The 22,422-nt window shown below is 24.2% G+C and overlaps 1 protein-coding gene across 1 annotated transcript in view; it reads right to left on the reverse strand.

The window, feature by feature from the left end:
- The window catches only part of LOC111616820 (Down syndrome cell adhesion molecule-like protein Dscam2), a 133,605-nt gene that overhangs the window by 81,824 nt on the left and 29,359 nt on the right, over positions 1 to 22,422 (reverse strand). The window contains exon 4 of the mRNA XM_023358180.1: positions 21,178 to 21,327. Within this exon, the coding sequence (XP_023213948.1) occupies positions 21,178 to 21,327 (150 nt within the window). The remainder of the gene's footprint in view (positions 1 to 21,177; positions 21,328 to 22,422) is intronic.

The following is a 22,422-nucleotide window of genomic DNA, read 5'->3' on the forward strand; positions in this document are numbered from 1 at the left end:
TCAGTAAAAGAGATTGGTTGGTATTTTTTTTACTATGAAAAAAACTAATTAACTTCGAGCTCATGTTAAGATTGCTATTCAATTTAGTGATCAATAGAAATAGTCGAATAATATTTAACATTACTTAACGATTTTTTACGGTATAAATTTTCTGTGAATTTAATAAGATATCTGATGTTTAATTATATAAAAAATTAAACGAAAAAATTAGTTAAAACAATTATCTATATTAAATTTTTCTGATAACGTGTGAATAATTTAATGCGTTAATTTCTAAAAGATTTTTAAATAAAAACATCACAATTTTAGTTTTAATCCGGATTAAACTCGATTGAAATTAAGATTTTGATGATACGTTTAGATGTATTATCAAGCTTGCTGAAGCTTATCAGCGCTTAACAGATCACCTGCTGTTTCTCTTAACATGGACATAAATGCAATTTATGACACAATTTCGCTAAGGAACGATGCTTTCTGTCACCGAATAGCCACAATTTGCAAGCATTTACAACATTAATCAATGTTACGTTTTTATTTTTTTATAATCGCATGTATATTTTATTAAAGTAATTAGTAAAATTATGACTATAAATAAACACCTATATATATAATAAATATTCTATTTTTATACATTTTCTCTCCTTTATATCAAAAATTTTCTATAAAATTTAACGAATATTAATTACTCAATTATCGAAATTGCATTCTTATCAATACTAACTTCAAAAAATTTTAACTTTTGTAACACAGTTTTTGATGATTATAATCTCGAAAGTTTGTACAATTTCCTTCGATATCAGTTTGAAATGATGAATTATTGGTAAAAGTTTGCTTATATGTGTCAAACGTAAAGATATAGTAGTGAGAAGTGTAGTCTATTAACTGGGTGGTACAATCCTTTCTGAAGAGTTTTATCAATGTTACAGTGACAAGGTAGATCTATGAGGTAAACCGTCATATCACAACCACTAATCAGGTCTGTCTCTAACTGGAACATCGCCAAAACTTATCTGATTGTAGGAGACAATTTTCTTCATCTCTCTTATCTTTCGCTTTTGTTTAAGCACAAAGCGATAAATAACTGTAGATGTTTATAAGAAAAATGTAGAATTTTAATGAAACACTAAATGATTCGTTAAATTTATCGTTAGAAATCAAATTTTTGTTAAATTTTAATGTATATTACTTCATTGAATTTGAATATTTAGTATCCGTGCGTATCTAATGAATTCTTTCGTGTGTATCTATGAATATTCTGTAAACAATTCACATTCACAAATGATAAATTATAAGCTAAATAAATAAACAATGGATCATTCAGGTCAAAAAGAGAAGCGCCTTCGACCTAAATGGTCCATTGTTACTCCATTCGTACAATCTCTTACAATCTACATATCAAAATTAATCACAATATTTTAATTTTATATATTAATATAATTAATTAAACTAATCAAATGTAATTCATCTTTATGGTTCTTAACAAATATACGCTACAGTCATTATGATTATTATAATATTTTCTTTTTTGGAAGGTTGAAGATTCAAAGAAACATTTCAACAGTTATTATTTTAAGCTTTAATTCAAATGAATACAACTTAAGGGAAGTGATTTTCCATGTTCTTTTGATTAATGAATGTAAAAATAACGTGAATAAAATTATCATCAATTTCTTATAAAAACTTCATATAAACTGTCAGATGGCATTATTCCAGTTTTCTGATAAAATATAAAGACAAAATTATTTAAAATCTTTGGACTAGAAAAGTTGGCTATTAAAATGTGTCAATATTTATGAATAAATAAATTTAAATTTTTTCTAACTGTTTTGAATAAATTTTAAACTTTCTTAAAACAAGATTTAACTTAATATTTTTAAAGAAATTTACAATTAATTCCTTGTCAGTCAACTTAATTTTAATTTCAATTAAAAAATACACATTAAACCTCAATAAGAAGCGATGTAATTGGTTAGTTAGATATTGTTTTTTTTTGCGGATAAACTAGACTATCTCAGACCTAATTGATACCTACCGAAAATAAAAATTATACATAAAACATATGTAATGGCAAATAAAAGAATGGTTTGTGTAATTCATTTAATTTTACAATTAATGAAACAAATTTAAATTTAAAAAAATACTTAATTTCTCATTAGACTTAATTGAAGTTCAGATTATAGAATCAGAGAAAACGCGAATGATTAAAAACTTATTTCTTAATTTTTAGCTAATTATATTTCTTTAACTTCGAGGATTGTTCAGAAATAAAAACAAATTTTTATTTTGTTAAAGAAATTTCAAAAATTAGTAAATGAAACTAAAAAACTTCCGATATTTTCTTTTTCAAAAAGAGAACGTTAAAACATTTGTTTTTTTTTCATATTTTCCTCAAATTTAAAGATAATTTTATAATTATTAAATAAGTAATTATTTATTGTAACATCGTCACAATGCCGAGCTGCAATTTTTATATCACATTTTTTTATTTTATTTAATTTAAAATATATCCTCAAATTAGTAATGGCTTGCCCCTGTACATCATACTTTTTCTTTAACAACATAGTCGTGCAGGTCATCTATTAACTGCTTTCAGGGAAAAAGTTTTGAATTAAAATAACGTAACTTCCGGTTTATATCAGACGCAAACCATTAAAGTTCATATATAGTTAATCAGGGCCTCTTGTTCTTAATGTTTCCATATCCCATATCTGGTCTCGACTTTCATCTATCTAACTCCATTCTCGAATTTAAGGAAAAACAGATGGACGACAGTAAAAATTTATAGGTCTACATTTTTTCCCCTTTTTTTCAATTTACAGCCCAATAAGCTAAATAGTATAAATAGTGTAACATTTCTTCAAAATCATCACTGAGAAAAATACTCTTTTTTGGTATACTGTAATAAGTTTCTCACCTAAGAATACACATTTTAATACTTAATTTACATTAAAAACAAAGAGTATGTTACATGTTGGAACTTTATTAAATGATTTATAAAGAATATTATCGGCATGATAATAAACCAGTAGGATGTTAGTCTGCTTTCATCAGCATGCATATTCGAACCCACTCCAGATCTCATAATCTATCATAGTCTATACAAATCGGAACATCTTTCAAATCCCTCGCATATGCTAGTCGATCCCATTGCGTTTGAGGTCGCGCCCATAATGGTCATAAATGTGATCAGCTATGTAGCCTATAATGTGCTAGTATTTCATATTAATTAATTAATTATAAAGAGTATAAATATTTTATAAAACTAAATAATTATTAAAATAATATTTTACTTATAGCACACAATTAACAACGATTCTAACTTCTTTGAAAGTTAAAAATATTTGATTTTATATAAATGTTCGAAGAATATATCATTGTATAATTTAATTTTCTAAAACTGTAATTAAAAATTGATGTTAATTTTTTTTCCCACAAAACAATTTTTTAGTTCTTTTACTGATTCTGAAAGCGGTCAATTCAATTGTAAACGTGATATCATCATAATTTATAGATAAATTTTATTAAATATATGGAAAAAAATCACACGAAACAAAATTGCACAGATATTTTGATAAATTATAATTCCGATTTAAATTTTTAAAAATCAAACAGTTTTTTGCTTCGTGGATAAAAATATAAAAATTGTGAAATCAAAAATACGATTTGAATATTTTAAAAATCAAATATTCAACACCTGATATTTTAACAAGAAAAATATATATCATGGTTTAAATTTTCTTTTGTTTTTTTTTATATTTCAGAATAAGTTTTAAATATAAATCAATACAAAAAATATTCAAAATTTTAAAATTCGAACTAAACTAAAAATAAGAATTATTATTTGCTCATAATATAAGCAATAATAATATTTTATTTTAAAACTTGTATGCTTTATATGCAATATTTTGTAAATTTTTGAGTTTTTACAACTTTTCTCAATTTTTTAAAATACTTTTTTTTATATAACTTCAAGTTGAGAATAAAGAGATAAATAAATAATTTTAAAATAATTATTCAATTCTAGTACGAATTTAGTTCAGTGTTTTTCTACATAAAAGCCTGAATGTCTTTATATACCATAGCTATAAGGTTACAACATATACAGACATTCAGGTCCATCTTTTATTTCATTCCAAGTTCTTAAATAATAGTTCGTGTTACAGTTAATTACTCTTATTTTTTTCATTTGTATGATTCTGCTTGAAAAAAAAATGTTATTGTTGTTGCTATTGTTTCATTCCATGTCTTTAAGAGAAAGAAAATATTATTGAACTTTAACCTTTTCGATAATGTATTTTCGACTAAATTAGAAAATACCTTAAAAGTGATATATTTAGTGAATCTTTTAATATTTTACAAACCTTTAAAAATATTTATTATATATAAATATAACAATGATGAAAACAATCTTCTTATTAAAATAAACTTGAAAATATTTATGTAATTAATGCATTTTTCTATTTATAAATATGTAGACTACTGAAAAATCTTGTAAAATAGTAGATAATTATGATAAGTAATAAAACTTTAAAAGACGCAAAAAATAAATTAAAGTCATAATAAATAAAAATAAATAATCAAATATTTACTTCTTAATTACATTTAAATTTTTCAATTTTTTCTAAAAATAATTAAACCGCTATAACAATACAGTAAAAAATAAAATGAAATTTCATGTTTCTACGATAGCAAAAAAAGTAGAATTAATTTACTTGATTAATATTTTAAATGATTATTTGCATAAACGTATTTTTTCTGTTAAAAAAAACCCGAAATTTGTTATCATATTATAAGAACAATGAGAGAATTGATTCCCTTTAAGTATTTAGTAGCGAGTTGATCAAAGAAAAATCTATTAAAAATAGCAAAATAAAAATTTTCAGAGGTCGCGAGAAAATCAAATAGGTGCTCATAGAAAATTGCCACTAGTGACCTTAATTTTCCCATTGCGGCATTTTATATTGATTTAGTGGGCTTAGTAGTGAATTAAATTTCTTAGCACAGGAATGCTACATTTGTTTGATGTTGAATCAAATTATTTCTTCTTTCGATTACGTTTCCTTCAGGCATAGATTATTTTATCGATTTTTATTATCATCAGATGTTTCTTTTACTTAAAAATTTTCTTTATTACTATAATTTTTAAAGTATTTTCTGCACCGAGATACATAATAACTATAATTATTTTATTCATTTGATGAGATAAGCGTGTTCAATTTTCGAGTGACAATTAAAAAATTATAACTCGGTAATAATGTTTTTGCTTCATAACAACCTGGTTTTGTAATTATTTTAAAAAATAAAGTTTTTAATGTTGAAAATGTACTTTAATAAAATTAATTAAAATTAATGATGAGAGCATGAGAAAATTTGCAGTAGATTCATTCTTCAAGTCTGCTATCAAATACAATTAATTTTATATTGAATACAGGCATGCACATTCAATAAGTAATGTAACTGATTATAAATTTATATAAACTTATTCTTTTTATTTTTTTACGTTATTTCTTTGAAAAATACGAAAGCTACGTTAAGTTTTCATTTCTTTTAACGTTATCTGTGAGATTTAAAAACTAATAATAATAATAATAATAATAAAGTTGTTACAGGTTGTTAACATCTCTAATGAATTGATTCACTATCATTTGCAGAAAAGTATTTTGAGTCAAAGCCTCCTACAGCCTTTAAAATAAAATTGCAGAATCCGCATTATCAGAACATTAAGATATTTATAGATACATCAACTAATTAATTTAATTTTCGTAATTGAAAATAGCTAATAATTAATACCATTTTGTAAGTTTTTAATTAATAAATTATATTTAAAGGTTTACTTTTCTACTAAATGAAATTTTAACTTAATAATTACACGGATGTAAATTGACAGGGCAAGCTAGTTTAGGGAATCATCTAAATTCAATGGTAACTATAAAACGTGTAATTTGACCAGAAAATTACCAAGTGACACACATTAAGAATAATGAACCTCTTTCTAAACGGAATTGTAACTAATCCTCGCTTATCTTTCATTTGCGACTATTCTGTCAACACTCGAATTGTGGAAATAAAATGTCGATTTAGAATCAATACTCACATACGATGATTCTTGCCTTGTAACTGTGAAAACCTATAATTATTGGATGGTTTCCCATTTCCTCTTGCTCTTCCCTATTAGTATTGCTTTGTAATTAATGCAGTTTATAATAAATCAAAGAATAGCGTAGAACATTATAGATTTTTAGGGTTGCTCGTTTTCTCAACTAGTAATCCAAAGATAGCTGTCGATAGCAAAGTTTCTGTTCCGTAGAGTGTAATTGTAAAGTCGATTGAAATAGAATTTAAATTAAGAGAGAATTTCCAATGAATGTAATCACCTTTCTTAGTTGCCTAATGAGTTGTTCCTTAATGGTCTATTTTCGTTTGGGATTCAAAATAACTTGGTTTTATTTGAAAGAACTAAAAAAAAGTATATTCTTCTCGTTCTACTACACAACTAATCTAAATTGTCATTAATTTTATTTCGTCTGAATTTACTAAAGGTCACTAAAATTGCTTGCAAATAAAAATAGTAAAAAATAAAGTTTTAAATGGGTAACGTGATAATCGTCGTTGAATTCATTGGAACCACACCAATAAATATAATATAATGATAAATATATAATTTTTAATTTAATTTAATTCAATATTTTAAAAATCATTGAAAATTATAATAATAAATCTTTATTTCTATTTTTCACATAATGACACAAAAAAAATAAATTTTCACATTATTTACAATCAGATTTGGCTCAAATTTTTGTTTGTGAAAATTGTTTATTGAAAAATTTTAATTACCATTCTCACGACAGTGAGAATGAATTAATATTTAAATTTTGTAGAACAAACTTTCATCTTTATAACTCTATCATAACACGAGATAACACTGCAAACTAAAGCATTATTTTATACGATTATGTAAAATCACAACTTACAATCTTCTATTTTATCTTGATTTATTCTTATAAACCTCGGATTTGAAGTAAGAGTCGATGTTTCAACACGATTTGTAAACGTCAAAGTTCATTATGCAGATCAACTGCTAGATCAGGATATTTCGTACTAAATGTTACATTACAACGGAATCGTCGACTATCAGAGGAAATAGGGATGAGGTAAATTAAACCTTAAATCACAATTTCCAACCAGACAACTGCCATGATTAAATGATGATGATGGTCATCATCTAGGAAGTATATTTAATGTTACACAGAAATTATCTTGATAAATTATTTAGAACATTTTATTTTATAATTAACTCTTAATATTATCTATGGGATTTACCGAATCAGTAGTTTTTTAACAAATTAAAAAATAAGGAAGAGGCTGGAAAATTAAATTAATTAATTACTGGTGAAAATTACATAGATAGTGATAAAGAGAAGCCATAAAAATGCACTTTTTCCAGAATATGTTTAAGACGATAAAAAATTTTTCAGTCTAGGAAACTATATTTACATAAATAACGTTAAAATATACACGAAACTTTCAAGTTAAAATATTCAGCTAAAGATAATTTAAAAAAGAAATCGAGTTCATCCAACCTACTTATCTCCATTCATTGTACAGGTTAGCTGTTACGGTCTCTAGCAAACTATTGACTGAGATTACGAGAATGTTAAATTAACTAATGAATCAAATTTTGTATTTTTTTGGAACAACCGACTAATTTTGATCAAGATAAAATCATTTTAGAGCCAAGTAACGCTACGCTTTTACTAGAAAAATAAATTAATTTTGGTAACGTCATTAAAAGATTAAGACTACTTTGGAGAGGGGAAGAATATATAAATTAAAATGTAAATAAAAAAAGAAACCTGAAATATAATAAACTATCAGTCAAAGAAAATTTTTTATCTAATTTAAAATATTACTTTATTATTTTTTTGGTTTTAATATTAAAGATATCCTTCCCAACAAAGAAGTAATGACGACGATGTATTAAATATATGAAAAATTAATTTAAATGAAAATTAAGAATTAAATTCATTAAAACTCTTGAGATCTAAGAATTGCGAGTTAAGATATTATGGTAGATAAACTGTAATGTGAATTGCAGGACATGAAATAAGTACCCTTTGAGAGCAGATGCAGAAAATTACCATAACTTATCCGATAGATAGAAAGTTTATGTTGACGCGATAGATGCTAAAATTGCACATTTTACTCATAAATATATCTTCGTGGCAACATTATGCAGAATCTAGGGAGTATTCAAGGTTTACCATTTTTCTACTGTAACTGAAGTTGGAAACATAACTTATAAGTAACGATTTTGATTAGAAAAAAAATTCTGTATCTATATACATATGTACTTATAAAGTCTAATTAACCTAAAAATAAATTTATATTATATTTTTATAATGCATTTATAATATAGGAACTTAATATAATGTAAATTAAGTCTTGTTTTAGTAACATTTTAATATGTATAGATACATCAACTAATTAATTTAATTTTCGTAATTGAAAATAGCTAATAATTAATACCATTTTGTAAGTTTTTAATTAATAAATTATATTTAAAGGTTTACTTTTCTACTAAATGAAATTTTAACTTAATAATTACACGGATGTAAATTGACAGGGCAAGCTAGTTTAGGGAATCATCTAAATTCAATGGTAACTATAAAACGTGTAATTTGACCAGAAAATTACCAAGTGACACACATTAAGAATAATGAACCTCTTTCTAAACGGAATTGTAACTAATCCTCGCTTATCTTTCATTTGCGACTATTCTGTCAACACTCGAATTGTGGAAATAAAATGTCGATTTAGAATCAATACTCACATACGATGATTCTTGCCTTGTAACTGTGAAAACCTATAATTATTGGATGGTTTCCCATTTCCTCTTGCTCTTCCCTATTAGTATTGCTTTGTAATTAATGCAGTTTATAATAAATCAAAGAATAGCGTAGAACATTATAGATTTTTAGGGTTGCTCGTTTTCTCAACTAGTAATCCAAAGATAGCTGTCGATAGCAAAGTTTCTGTTCCGTAGAGTGTAATTGTAAAGTCGATTGAAATAGAATTTAAATTAAGAGAGAATTTCCAATGAATGTAATCACCTTTCTTAGTTGCCTAATGAGTTGTTCCTTAATGGTCTATTTTCGTTTGGGATTCAAAATAACTTGGTTTTATTTGAAAGAACTAAAAAAAAGTATATTCTTCTCGTTCTACTACACAACTAATCTAAATTGTCATTAATTTTATTTCGTCTGAATTTACTAAAGGTCACTAAAATTGCTTGCAAATAAAAATAGTAAAAAATAAAGTTTTAAATGGGTAACGTGATAATCGTCGTTGAATTCATTGGAACCACACCACAACATATACAGACATTCAGGTCCATCTTTTATTTCATTCCAAGTTCTTAAATAATAGTTCGTGTTACAGTTAATTACTCTTATTTTTTTCATTTGTATGATTCTGCTTGAAAAAAAAATGTTATTGTTGTTGCTATTGTTTCATTCCATGTCTTTAAGAGAAAGAAAATATTATTGAACTTTAACCTTTTCGATAATGTATTTTCGACTAAATTAGAAAATACCTTAAAAGTGATATATTTAGTGAATCTTTTAATATTTTACAAACCTTTAAAAATATTTATTATATATAAATATAACAATGATGAAAACAATCTTCTTATTAAAATAAACTTGAAAATATTTATGTAATTAATGCATTTTTCTATTTATAAATATGTAGACTACTGAAAAATCTTGTAAAATAGTAGATAATTATGATAAGTAATAAAACTTTAAAAGACGCAAAAAATAAATTAAAGTCATAATAAATAAAAATAAATAATCAAATATTTACTTCTTAATTACATTTAAATTTTTCAATTTTTTCTAAAAATAATTAAACCGCTATAACAATACAGTAAAAAATAAAATGAAATTTCATGTTTCTACGATAGCAAAAAAAGTAGAATTAATTTACTTGATTAATATTTTAAATGATTATTTGCATAAACGTATTTTTTCTGTTAAAAAAAACCCGAAATTTGTTATCATATTATAAGAACAATGAGAGAATTGATTCCCTTTAAGTATTTAGTAGCGAGTTGATCAAAGAAAAATCTATTAAAAATAGCAAAATAAAAATTTTCAGAGGTCGCGAGAAAATCAAATAGGTGCTCATAGAAAATTGCCACTAGTGACCTTAATTTTCCCATTGCGGCATTTTATATTGATTTAGTGGGCTTAGTAGTGAATTAAATTTCTTAGCACAGGAATGCTACATTTGTTTGATGTTGAATCAAATTATTTCTTCTTTCGATTACGTTTCCTTCAGGCATAGATTATTTTATCGATTTTTATTATCATCAGATGTTTCTTTTACTTAAAAATTTTCTTTATTACTATAATTTTTAAAGTATTTTCTGCACCGAGATACATAATAACTATAATTATTTTATTCATTTGATGAGATAAGCGTGTTCAATTTTCGAGTNAAATTTATCGTTAGAAATCAAATTTTTGTTAAATTTTAATGTATATTACTTCATTGAATTTGAATATTTAGTATCCGTGCGTATCTAATGAATTCTTTCGTGTGTATCTATGAATATTCTGTAAACAATTCACATTCACAAATGATAAATTATAAGCTAAATAAATAAACAATGGATCATTCAGGTCAAAAAGAGAAGCGCCTTCGACCTAAATGGTCCATTGTTACTCCATTCGTACAATCTCTTACAATCTACATATCAAAATTAATCACAATATTTTAATTTTATATATTAATATAATTAATTAAACTAATCAAATGTAATTCATCTTTATGGTTCTTAACAAATATACGCTACAGTCATTATGATTATTATAATATTTTCTATATTTTTGATTTATTTTAAAATATCACTTTTATTCAATATCTCAGATTTCAATAAACTATAGATTTTTTTTGGGAGTTTTTGTAAGCTTAAATCGATTCAAGTGATAGTAAAAAAATAAGAAAATTGAGTCATTAAGACCTATCGACGGACAATAACTTATTACATAATATGAAAAGATGGTCCAAGACTTTAAAAGAGACAGTAACGGCAAAAGAAGTGACAGAGACAACCTTCCTGCATAAAAACAGTAGTAAGATCTAAGCCACAATATATCAAGTAAATCCTTCCATCACTCAATAGCATCCTTTCTGTCAGCTATCTGGATTGAAAAAACGGATGTTATCTTCCCTGACAGAATGATATCTGAAAATTCAATATTTCTGATCGAATATTTCAAAATATACTTTATGTCACATCAGGTAAAAAAGTATTTTTTTTATCAACATTTAAAAAAAAGCATAAAATCATTTAGAGAGATAAGTTTTTCTTTTAATTTCGAATAGAAATTTTGGGTCATATTATCAACTATAATTTAATATTACAAGATAATAAACTTAATAAATAACACTATAAATTAAAAATCACAACTATTGATATAAAAGAGTTGTTCTCCATGTATAACAATTATAAATTCTCAAGATGTTATAACAATAATTTATATCAACCTCTTCTATATCTCATGATGATGTTCTATACTAGTAAAAATAATATTCATATCATAAAGGTTTATCTTGTGTAAAATTAATAATTTAGAAGCGAAATTTTGTAAAATATCTTTAGAAAAATATTTAGATCAGCAGAGAAAATTTAAATAACAACTACAAGTTGACAAAACAAGAATTTCATTTGTATTTTGAATTAATAATATAAATTTTAGTAAAAGTACAGTCAAATTTGTTGCCTTCTCGTAAACTTGATTATGTATTAAATTTTATAGATGCTGCTTTTGTTTTTGTTGAATTTTAAACAAGATGCATAATCAATATTGAATACGTAGAATTCCTCTGAAGATTTTGATACCTTTCTTGCTAGGAGACATTTAATAAGGCATTTTATCAAAAGAGAAAGCACGAAGAGTTATATTGCTGCACAACTAGAAGTAATTCTTTGTACATCTTAAGAATCCTGTATAAATGGAAAGATAAAATTAACTAATTCTACTAACTTTACAGTTTCTAAGCTTAGTTAATGAGAAATTGTTCCGAATATAGAAACTAGATTGCTTTGAACATTCTTATCTGTTGCCTCAGTACATTCGGTCAATGGAAATTAATCCTTAGAGGTTAAAGTATTTTTGTTTCACTTCAATTTTTGATATACAAAATTAATTAACAAAGTACAAAAAATTAATCCTTCACAAAATTTTTTTTCCACTGTATCTTTATTGAAATTAATATATAAATTAGAAATTACAAAAGACTGAAAAAATTTAGAAATTCTATTAGCAAGTAAATAATATAAGATACTTAAAGTATATTTTCTAAATTGTAATTGATACCTTTTAAGAGTATTAAGAGATACTTTCCATTTCATCTTCATTAAAATTTTACCGTAATTCAACTTCATTCAGCTTAACTTAGAATAAATGCTGAGTAGACGGATTATTCATTCATTTATTCCAGTATCATATCTTCATTAATTAAATTTATGCTTTCATCTATATTTATTTAAAAATAATTAAAAATGCAAAAAGTTTTCTTCAAATTGCGTTCTCTCCTCTTAATGATCAATATCAGTCATCATTTTCAAAAAGATTAAACAATTAGCATATCTATATACATATATATTTTGTTACATTTGTTGAAAATTTATTAATCTGTCAGATGCATTTGCATTCGAATTTATATTTTTACAAAAACAAACTTACTTAAAATCCTTGTTTTATTACTTTCATCGGATTTTATCATTAATTTCGATTAATTTATTATCGCTTATGATATCATCATCATTCTCATTATCTTTTAAAATAAGTCTTTTTTAATATTCGTACGCATATTTCATTATATATTTTCAATGAAATTAGATCTAGAATCATACAAAATAATACAAAAAACTTAATTGTCAAGAAGAAAAACAAATTATTTAAATATATAAAGGTGGACCATATATTTCTGTATCAAGCTCTTTTTCATGTAATTCTAAAATTTTAACTTATGATTTTTATAATATTTTTGATCCTGTTGGTGTCTATTTTTCAAGTTGTTTTACTCTTTCTGTCTTGAGATTCTAAGAGAGTATATATTTATTTCGAACTATATATCTCTTAACTTTATTACATTATACAAATTGAAGTGTCTAGTGTCTTCAAACCACAATTAATTCGATGTTTTGTGTATAATATATATAGGCTATGTATATATACTGCATTTTTGCAAATCGACTATATTTGAAAATTCCGTATTTTACGCCATATAAGAAGCGACTTTTATATTAAAAGAAGACTCAAAAATTGCCTTGAGTCTTATATATGAAAATTTCGATCTTCTATGCTAATAAATTCTCTGAACGGTCTTCAGTAGGCTACAGGTAACTTTTGTCTAGCCCAACTCTAATTAAATACCAACATTTTTATTCAAAACATATTATTATAATACTTTATTGGTACAGCTAAGCAGCTTTTCCTTGTATTCATGTTGAATATTTTAATGATAAATTTTAATTGTAAATGACTTCTTCTAAACTCTTCTCTTTTCCTGAGAAATAAAAGCGTACATTCTAGTTTTACTTTAACCACAGTTTGAGTACCATAGATATAGGTTGGCTTAAATACCAAAGATTATCAAAGAAAAAGCTATAAATATTAAATAATCGAATAAAATTTATATAATCAAAAAATTCTCTGTAGTATATTGCTTGTACTAAAATTAATATAAGTATTAAATACTTATAAATACTAACTTCCTAATATAATATTAATATTACAAATACAATTTCACCAGTTTTGTTGAGCATTCTATTATCATTTTTTTTTATTAGAGGATAAAAGGTTAATATACATATAATACAAATTAAGGACTAAAATAAGAATAAGCCCTATATAACAAAAATAAGTATTAAAATTTTCTGTGAACAGTTACGAATTTCATGAAATAATTTATACATTATATTGATAAGAAAAGGTAACATTTAATCTTCAAAACTAAAAATTTTTATAGGACCATTCAAGAGAACTTTATTGAACAGATTTCGGTATTTCTCTCGAGTTAACTTTTCAAAGAAGGTTATGATTAAATCTGATAAATGCCAGGAATCTTAGAAAGAATCTAGATTGGGTTGTGAGTTATCTGAAAAAGTCTTTTTGAGTTACTGCCATGGATGTAACCTGGCAACAATAACAAATTCACACTGTCACTAATTTTTGTTGTTACTACTAAACATATTTAAGTGAGTATATTATTAATATATAACTCTTTAACTTGTTTAAACGAACAAGTGGCGTTGCTGCACACTATTTAAGTATATAAAATTATTAATGCGCATTTATCAATAATAAACTTATTGTAAAGGTTAAATTATCTGCAATGTTTTCTTTAACTACTTACCGAATTATTTTCAAAACTTCTTTAAATTAACTCAATTGGTAAGTATTAAATCATCTCTTCTCAAGTGTCTCTACCACTACTACATCACAAATCAGATTTTTATCTTTATTCACTTTAACACTTTTTGCTTTGAATTAATTGAGAAGAAATTTTTCAGAACAGAACTAAGTTCTAAAGTATGCAATTGGCTAAAGGTTATTATTAATAATTATGGTAAATATTTATCGTTTTGAATGAGTGTTAATAACTTATTTTTTATTTATTATATAGCCTAAACATTTATAAATGAGATCAAATGGATAAGGCACAGGTAAACGCGATAAGTAAAATTTTCCACTCTATCTAGTATTGTCATAATAATGAAATATAATTTTCAATAAGTTTAAATAGTTACACGTTTAAAAAATAAATTTAATATTAATGGTAAAATATAGTAAACACAAAAACATCTGAAAATATTTTAACTTTTTAAATATTCGCTATTAATGTATGATAATTTTATTCTATATAAAAGGACCATTCTTTCCAACAAATCATTTATTGAATTCTTAAAGCACAAAACATAAACTTACATAAACGTAAGAAATTCAAATATTTCTCGGAAGTTTGACCAATAAAGTATTACTTTGGATATCTTTTTGTTAGAATAAAACAATTGAATATTGAAAACTTACAACAGTCTAAACTTTAGATTGTTGAAAACTTATAAAAGTCGTAAGGTTTCTGAATCGAAAATAATAAAATGCTGGAAACCTACAACAGAAAAAGTATGATTTTATTTAAAAATCAGTATCTTTAAAATAAACATGATTCTTTTAGATATAGTTGATAAAAGAAACTGGTCAAGAGATTCTCCACAGAAAAACAGATCAAAGAATATTTTCAGTCAAGAATAATATTATGACAATAGTATATATTACATTTTATTAATATATATATATATATTACAATTAATGCAATGTAATATACGGTGCACATTATATTTTTCTTGAGTAAAAATAATCTATAATTTTTTTTGTGAAGCATCTGACCACTCTTCTTTATTAACTTTTCAATTAACTTTATCAATCTTTAATCTTATTAATTGTTATTCGTTTAACCGTAAATTTTGTGAAAAGATACTCTTGTCGTTTTAATTTTATTAAATTTTCTAAAAATTAATTATTTTATATCAAATTGAAGAGTTTAAAATTAAATAAAACTAACAATGCTATTATTTTGCACATTATTATAATGTATTAACTTTGTCTGTCAAAAAAATTGAAGCATTCAAATTTATTAAGTATATCTGTGCATTAAGATAAAAATTTTAAATTAAATTTTATGATAATTAGTATAATTTTAATATTGTATGTTTATTGAATGTTTAAAACAGAATATAGTTATTTTGTATAGAAATTTCGCATTCAGAAATCTGTTTATTTAAGTTAAAAAAAGTACCTTTTTCCTTAAAGATCAGATATAATTCAGATCTACAGATCTTGAAAAGTAATCTATAATTCTGCATTTTTACATTTCAGATAGCAATCTTCCAAATGTGCTTTGAAGACAGACGTTAAGGTAAATTATTACTTTACATTCTATAAAAGATTCTAACATACAGTTGGAGGAGCTGATTTCTACATCTTGCCAACTTACTGTGGTTTTCTTGATATCAGTCAATACGATCATTTTTATACTTTCCCATTACATTGCTTCCTACATAATAACCCTTTTTCCGTATATTTTAAAGATAAAACAAGTCTCTTTCTATCCGTATAAGTGTTTTTAGTAAACCTGATTCTATTGAATCCTAACTTCATTCTCAAACAAAACATGCTCCAACTGATGTTATATGAACTTATTTATTCCTTGCATTTTTTAAATGAATATTTATTTCAGTTAAAAAATCTAGCTTAATAGAAAAATTATTTTATGATTTATTTTAAACTTTAGTTTTAACTATCATAGTTTTGCAATATTTAAGAAGAAAATTGTTTAAAATATTTATATTTTAGCTTGTTAACTTGAGGCTTATAGATCGAATTGAAAGTATTTTTGGCAGGGCTGTAGAGTCGCGTAAAAATCTACCTACTCCGACTCCGACTCTTCCTTACCATTCGACTCCGACTCCGACTTTTCCTTACCATCCGATTCCGACTCCGACTCCGACCAGGGCGGACTTGTTACCGAAAGAGACCCGAAATTCTGATGTCATCACGTGACCTCAGAATAAAAGATTCAATAAATAGAGTTCTAATCGAGATAGAACATAGAAGAGTCTTTTAGCTTTGAAATAAAAAGTTTCTAAGTAATATATAAATATGTATTCGATAATTTTTATTTTTCCGGCTGTTATGTATAACAGAGGATATATAAAAATGACCCCCTCCCAAATTTTTACAGTTTTGGACTCGGAACACCTTGAAATTTAGAGTTAATTAAGCAAAATATTCGAGGTTTTTTCTATATGTGTGGATGTTAGACTGTGTGGGGGGCATGATTTTGTTCACCCTGTTTGAAGCCTAATAATTTCTGTGGTCAAAGTGGTCAGAATCGGAGTCAGATGGTTTAACACAGGAGTTAGTTATTAAGCGTCAATGTGGTTGAACTAAATCGTGTTCCCATACACATTCTAACATCATAGGCGAGAACATCTTAACTGTTTTACTGTACTATTATAAAATGACAAAAAAAGCTTACTTTGAGGGTAGAGACGAGTTTTATTTTATTTTTTTAAATTTTCAACGCTAATAACGAGTAAAATATTCATTAAGACATATGACACATGACCCCTTTTATGTCTTCACCTTGTCGACCTTTAATTATGAACCAAAATTTAATAGTATTAATGCCCCTTAATACTCAAGCTACAGTGCCACATTTCGTTTCTTAAACTTTACCCATTCTGAGATATTGTTTAATATCTCAGAACAGAAAATAAAGAAATTAAACAAATTAGACGCCAACACACAATTTTCCCCTTTTATTGACTTTTTTGAGGGGTTCGGGAGGTCTTCAAACGTATAGATGTGCAAAAAAAAAAAAAAAACATGGAGGGTCAAATTTGATACGATTCCAATACTTTTCTCTTTGATATACATAAAAAGTTGGTAATTAAAAAGGAGTCGGAGTCGGCGGATTTTTTGACGACTCCGATTCCGACTCCGGCTAAAACGCCAAAACTCCACAATTCCGACTCCACAGCCCTGATTTTTGGTTAAGGTTTTATTTTAAATGTATTTTTCTGTTTTAGAAGTGTATTCGATGGATGTGTTTCAATGGTATATACGTTTACATGAGTTTAGGTTTTCCTTATTGTTATAAAAATTTAAATTCGTAATCATAAAAATAACATTTAATTTACCTTTAACATCATTAAAATTAAACAGTTTGTATAATTCATAGAATTTCAGACTTCATATTAAAAGAATAAATAATTATAAAATTTTGATAATTACTTTATAAATATTACATTTATTAAATGCTTTTATATTGTTTATAGAAATCGAAATGTAAATATTATTCAACAATTTTTATGATAAAATTTGAAATTATTGTTACATGAATTCGCAAAATTTATTTAATATGATTATTAATAGTAAATTAAGTGGTAAATAATTTTTATTTATTCAAAACATTAAATTTAATAATTTTATTTGTTTTAAATTTTTGAAATAAAATAATTTAATTTAACATATCATATTTATTCATTATTAATATTAAATATGCATTATATTGTATTATTTGTAAATTTAATAAAAATTAAACATCTTAAAGCTATTAAACTGAATTCTAAATATGTATTTACTTTAATATTTATTTATTTTATATTATTATCATTTATGATTTTTTTATTTATTTTATGAGAATAAATATATAGACCTATATACATATTTATGAAATTTAAGCTTGTATGAAGCCATAGCTATGAATTCATATGTTTCGCGTCAGTGTCAAAAAGGATTTTTTTAATATATATATTTACAAAGAAAAGTAGGAATTTAGTGACAAATCTGACTTCAAAAAATTCTGTTTTATAATATGAAAGGTAAACTTATCAATCATTCTAAAACAGACAAAAGACAGATTTAGGCCACGAAATGCCGATAGTGATAATGCATTTTTTAAAGTGTCATGCACAGAATGATGAAATTTCAATTACGTAAATGGATGTATCTATATTTATGGATAGTTACCAAATAATAAAAATTCTAAAATAGAAAAACAAAGTAAAAATAGTTTTATAATATCATTCTAAGAAAAGTTTCGTCGTAAACAAATTTATAGTTTATATATTCTATATTTAAAAACACACAATTACTGATTATAAAATGAAGTAAACTTTTATATAAATGAATAAATTAATTTTAAAAATCTTATTTTTAATACTTACTTCATTCAGTAATTATTCTTAATTATGAATTGTTAAATTAATCAATAGAAAGTAAGCAACAGCTAAGAACTCTGATTCTTTAAATTATCTGAGGTGTAGTTATTAAATTTTATATTTTTCGCATGATTGATTGCTATCATTAAATAAACGCAAGATAATATTTTTAAAAAAGAAAAAAGTTCACGGGTATTTACGCATTTATTTTCATAAATTTAAACATCTTCGGTTTAAATTTGTAAACTTTTTTATATACTTCAATTTATTGGACAATCTTTTTTTATGGTTTGTTCATTAAACGTATTTACCACATCAACATGAAAATACCTATAAGCATCTCTCTGTTCTCATTTGTTATGTGCACAAACAAGTTTCCACTAACTATGCAGATTCTTGTAAAGTTTTAATACGGTTACTAATAGGAGAACATTTGTAACTTTTTTTTTAAAATGATTAATATTTGACAATTTAAGGCATAAATTTATATCATATCAAATAAAGTTGATTTATTAATGTGCATTGTAAATAAATTGTTTTAAAATTGTAAATTCTAATGGTTTTGAGTTTTAAAACATGTAAACTCAAACACAAAAAATACTGCAGACAAATTTTCGAAAATAATAAAAGAAACAACCCACGGTCATACAAAAGATCTAAAAGATTCTGTGAAATCTTTAAGGCCTTTTGTATGTGTTTCTTGTACATTTGTGTGATCAATGGATTTTTGATATATATTGTTATAAATGTTAAGATATTATAGATATTCCTTTTATATTTTTTCATTAATTATAATTGAATTCAATATACTATATTAATATGGCGTATAGTATGGGACTGCATATAACTTACATTATAATAATTATTATTTACACGTTAATAATCAATTTGTAAAAAATTTAAATACATTTTTCAAAAACATTTCTCTGACATATTCTGTATTGTTAGTTAAAATTATACGAGAGAATAATAATTACAACTATTCAATTTAGAATTTTAATTTTATAAAATTTCACTTAATTTTAATTAATTTCGTAAATCGGTTTAATATAAATATCTATTTTTATTTTTAGAAATGTATTCTATATAGCTTAAGATGTTAATAAACACATCTATGTATGATATGCGCCGTTGATTTTAACTACCTGTCTCTTATTTTGTAAATTTTGTAGTAAACAAGAATTATTTATTTACTTAATGTAAACGAGATAAAGTTACCAAAAGATTATTTTCTTCAATTTTTAAAGGTAACTTTTACAATACAATCTTGTCATACAGTCTACTTAACTGTATTATTAAACTGGCATTTAAAACAGGAATACATTTAAAAAACAAATAATCTTTAATAATTTGAAAAGAGAAATTAGTAAGATGCTATTCTTAATAATATTTTAGAATATTTATCACTGAAATAATTATATATATACCCGTAAGGAGACGAGTATGAGATATGAAAGAGATAATAGGTACATTTTAAATTTAGTTTAATAAATCTTTTATAAGTAAAAATGAAAGTTTCTAACTTCTCATTTTCTTTTTCTTTTTTCTGTTCGTAGTTATTAAAACTGTCACTCATCATTGTATTGTTTTAAATTGACTTTATGCTTCTCTTAGCTAGATCCGGACAAAGTCGACTGCTTTAAACGAAAACGACGTTTATATCTAATCACAATGTGACAGGTATTATACAGAATGACAACTCAATCTTAAGTTAAAAAATTTCATAAAAAACTCGATATAAAAATGTTGACAGCTAAGCTGATTACATATCAAATGGAAGAATCCATCTTTGTTTAATGCGGTTGGAGGCATTAAAATATGACATTCACTTAATACTACATTATTAAATTTAAATCACATTTTAAACATACGGTAATAATTATTACGAAGAAAGACTGATATGCTTTATTTTTTAATTAGCTGTATGAATATTTTTGATACAATATTTTTAAAAAAAATCATATAAAGTATTCTTGTTTAAAAGTTTGGTAGTTACATTAAATAAAAAAGTTTTCTACAGTAGAAACATATAAAATTCGTAATTTAAAAATATTTATATAATTAATTCATTATGAAAAATATAAGAAAGTAATTTATATTAACAAGGAGATTAATAATTTGAAAAATTTTAACGATCAAAAGATTATTAGAGAATAGTTTCATAAAATGAATAGAGTGTATATTTTTTAAATTATTAAAAATTTTAATTATATTTTAGAAAAAATCAGAATTATCTACTATAAAGATGAATTACACCAATAAATAAATCGCCTTTAAAGCCTTTATTATTTATACTTAAAGTATTGATACTACATAGAATTATAATTTAAAAATTTGTATAAATTACATATATATAAGAAAAAAACATAGATATTTACCTGTTACTATTAGTTGTCCGGTGGTAGAACTTTTCTTGTCTTCACCAGAAAGGATGTTCCGAATATTACATTCATATTTCTTTAAACTGTCAGCTCTGTCAGCATTCCTGATGTGTAGTTCGCCATCATGTATCATAAGATATTTTGTATCTTCGTGTCGAGAATTTAATATTTTAAAAATATAATATAATTTAGGATTAAAATAAAATCAATTTCAATTAATATTAAACTATCAAGTTAAATTTAAATAAACAATATATTAATTAACTATAAAATATTGTTTAAACACATTTAATCAAGGAAGATTGTTTAAAGATGTTATCATTAAACATAATAAAATAATTATATACATGAAAGATATATTAAATATTTATAAAACAAATAAAATTTCCTTCATTTATTTACAAATTGAAAGATTTATTTAGAGATAAGTTAATTGCTTTATATATTATTAAATATTTATAATTCAAACGAAGATTTATTGATTTGTTTATAGATATTAAGAGGATCGTTATAAGATAATACAAGCAATTGTATTATTTATTTATATCTGTTATTAAAAATTTAATTTAAAATTAACTATCAAGAGAGATATTAGTTCTAGTTTTAAATTTTAAAAATTAAATAATAATTCAATTTGAGTCAAATATTCGCCTAAAGAAGATTAGTAAAAGCAGAAATTTAAGGAACAAAATCGCTCTTCAAGTTTTAATCAAATTTTTGATATCAAAACATTACATTTAGGAATACAACAAATGTTATTAGTAAAGAAAAATAAAAATCTAAATAATAGTAAAATATTTTTATACTTTATGCATTTTATAAATGTTTTATCTTAAGTTTATCTTAAAGTGGAAAGTAAAAAAAAGCAAAAGATATAAAACCCCTAAGGATCTAAGTTCTAAATTTTGAATGATGATAGTGATGCTAATGCATTTCTTGAATCCTTTAAAATTGTTTTTAAGCTTAAGATATCACCTGTAGTACCATACTATACCTTATTGATTTTTTTAACCTTTGCATACATTAATAATTGAGAATCATGCTAATTAAACTTGTTAAATTAAGCGTTATCTGATTTTTATGTACATTTTAAAGTTTTTAGCCGCGGAAAAAAACCATATAAATTTCGCTTTGTTTTTAATTAAATTATTGAAGCGGAAAAGTTTATTTTCATCAAATATGTATCGTTTAAAAATTGTTAAATCCATTAGTTCTCAAGTCTAAAGAAGTTTAAAGCTTATG

Source organism: Centruroides sculpturatus, unplaced genomic scaffold (genome assembly GCF_000671375.1).
Source record: "Centruroides sculpturatus isolate CEXI.00-Female unplaced genomic scaffold, Cexi_2.0 scaffold24, whole genome shotgun sequence".
NCBI lineage: Eukaryota > Metazoa > Arthropoda > Arachnida > Scorpiones > Buthidae > Centruroides > Centruroides sculpturatus.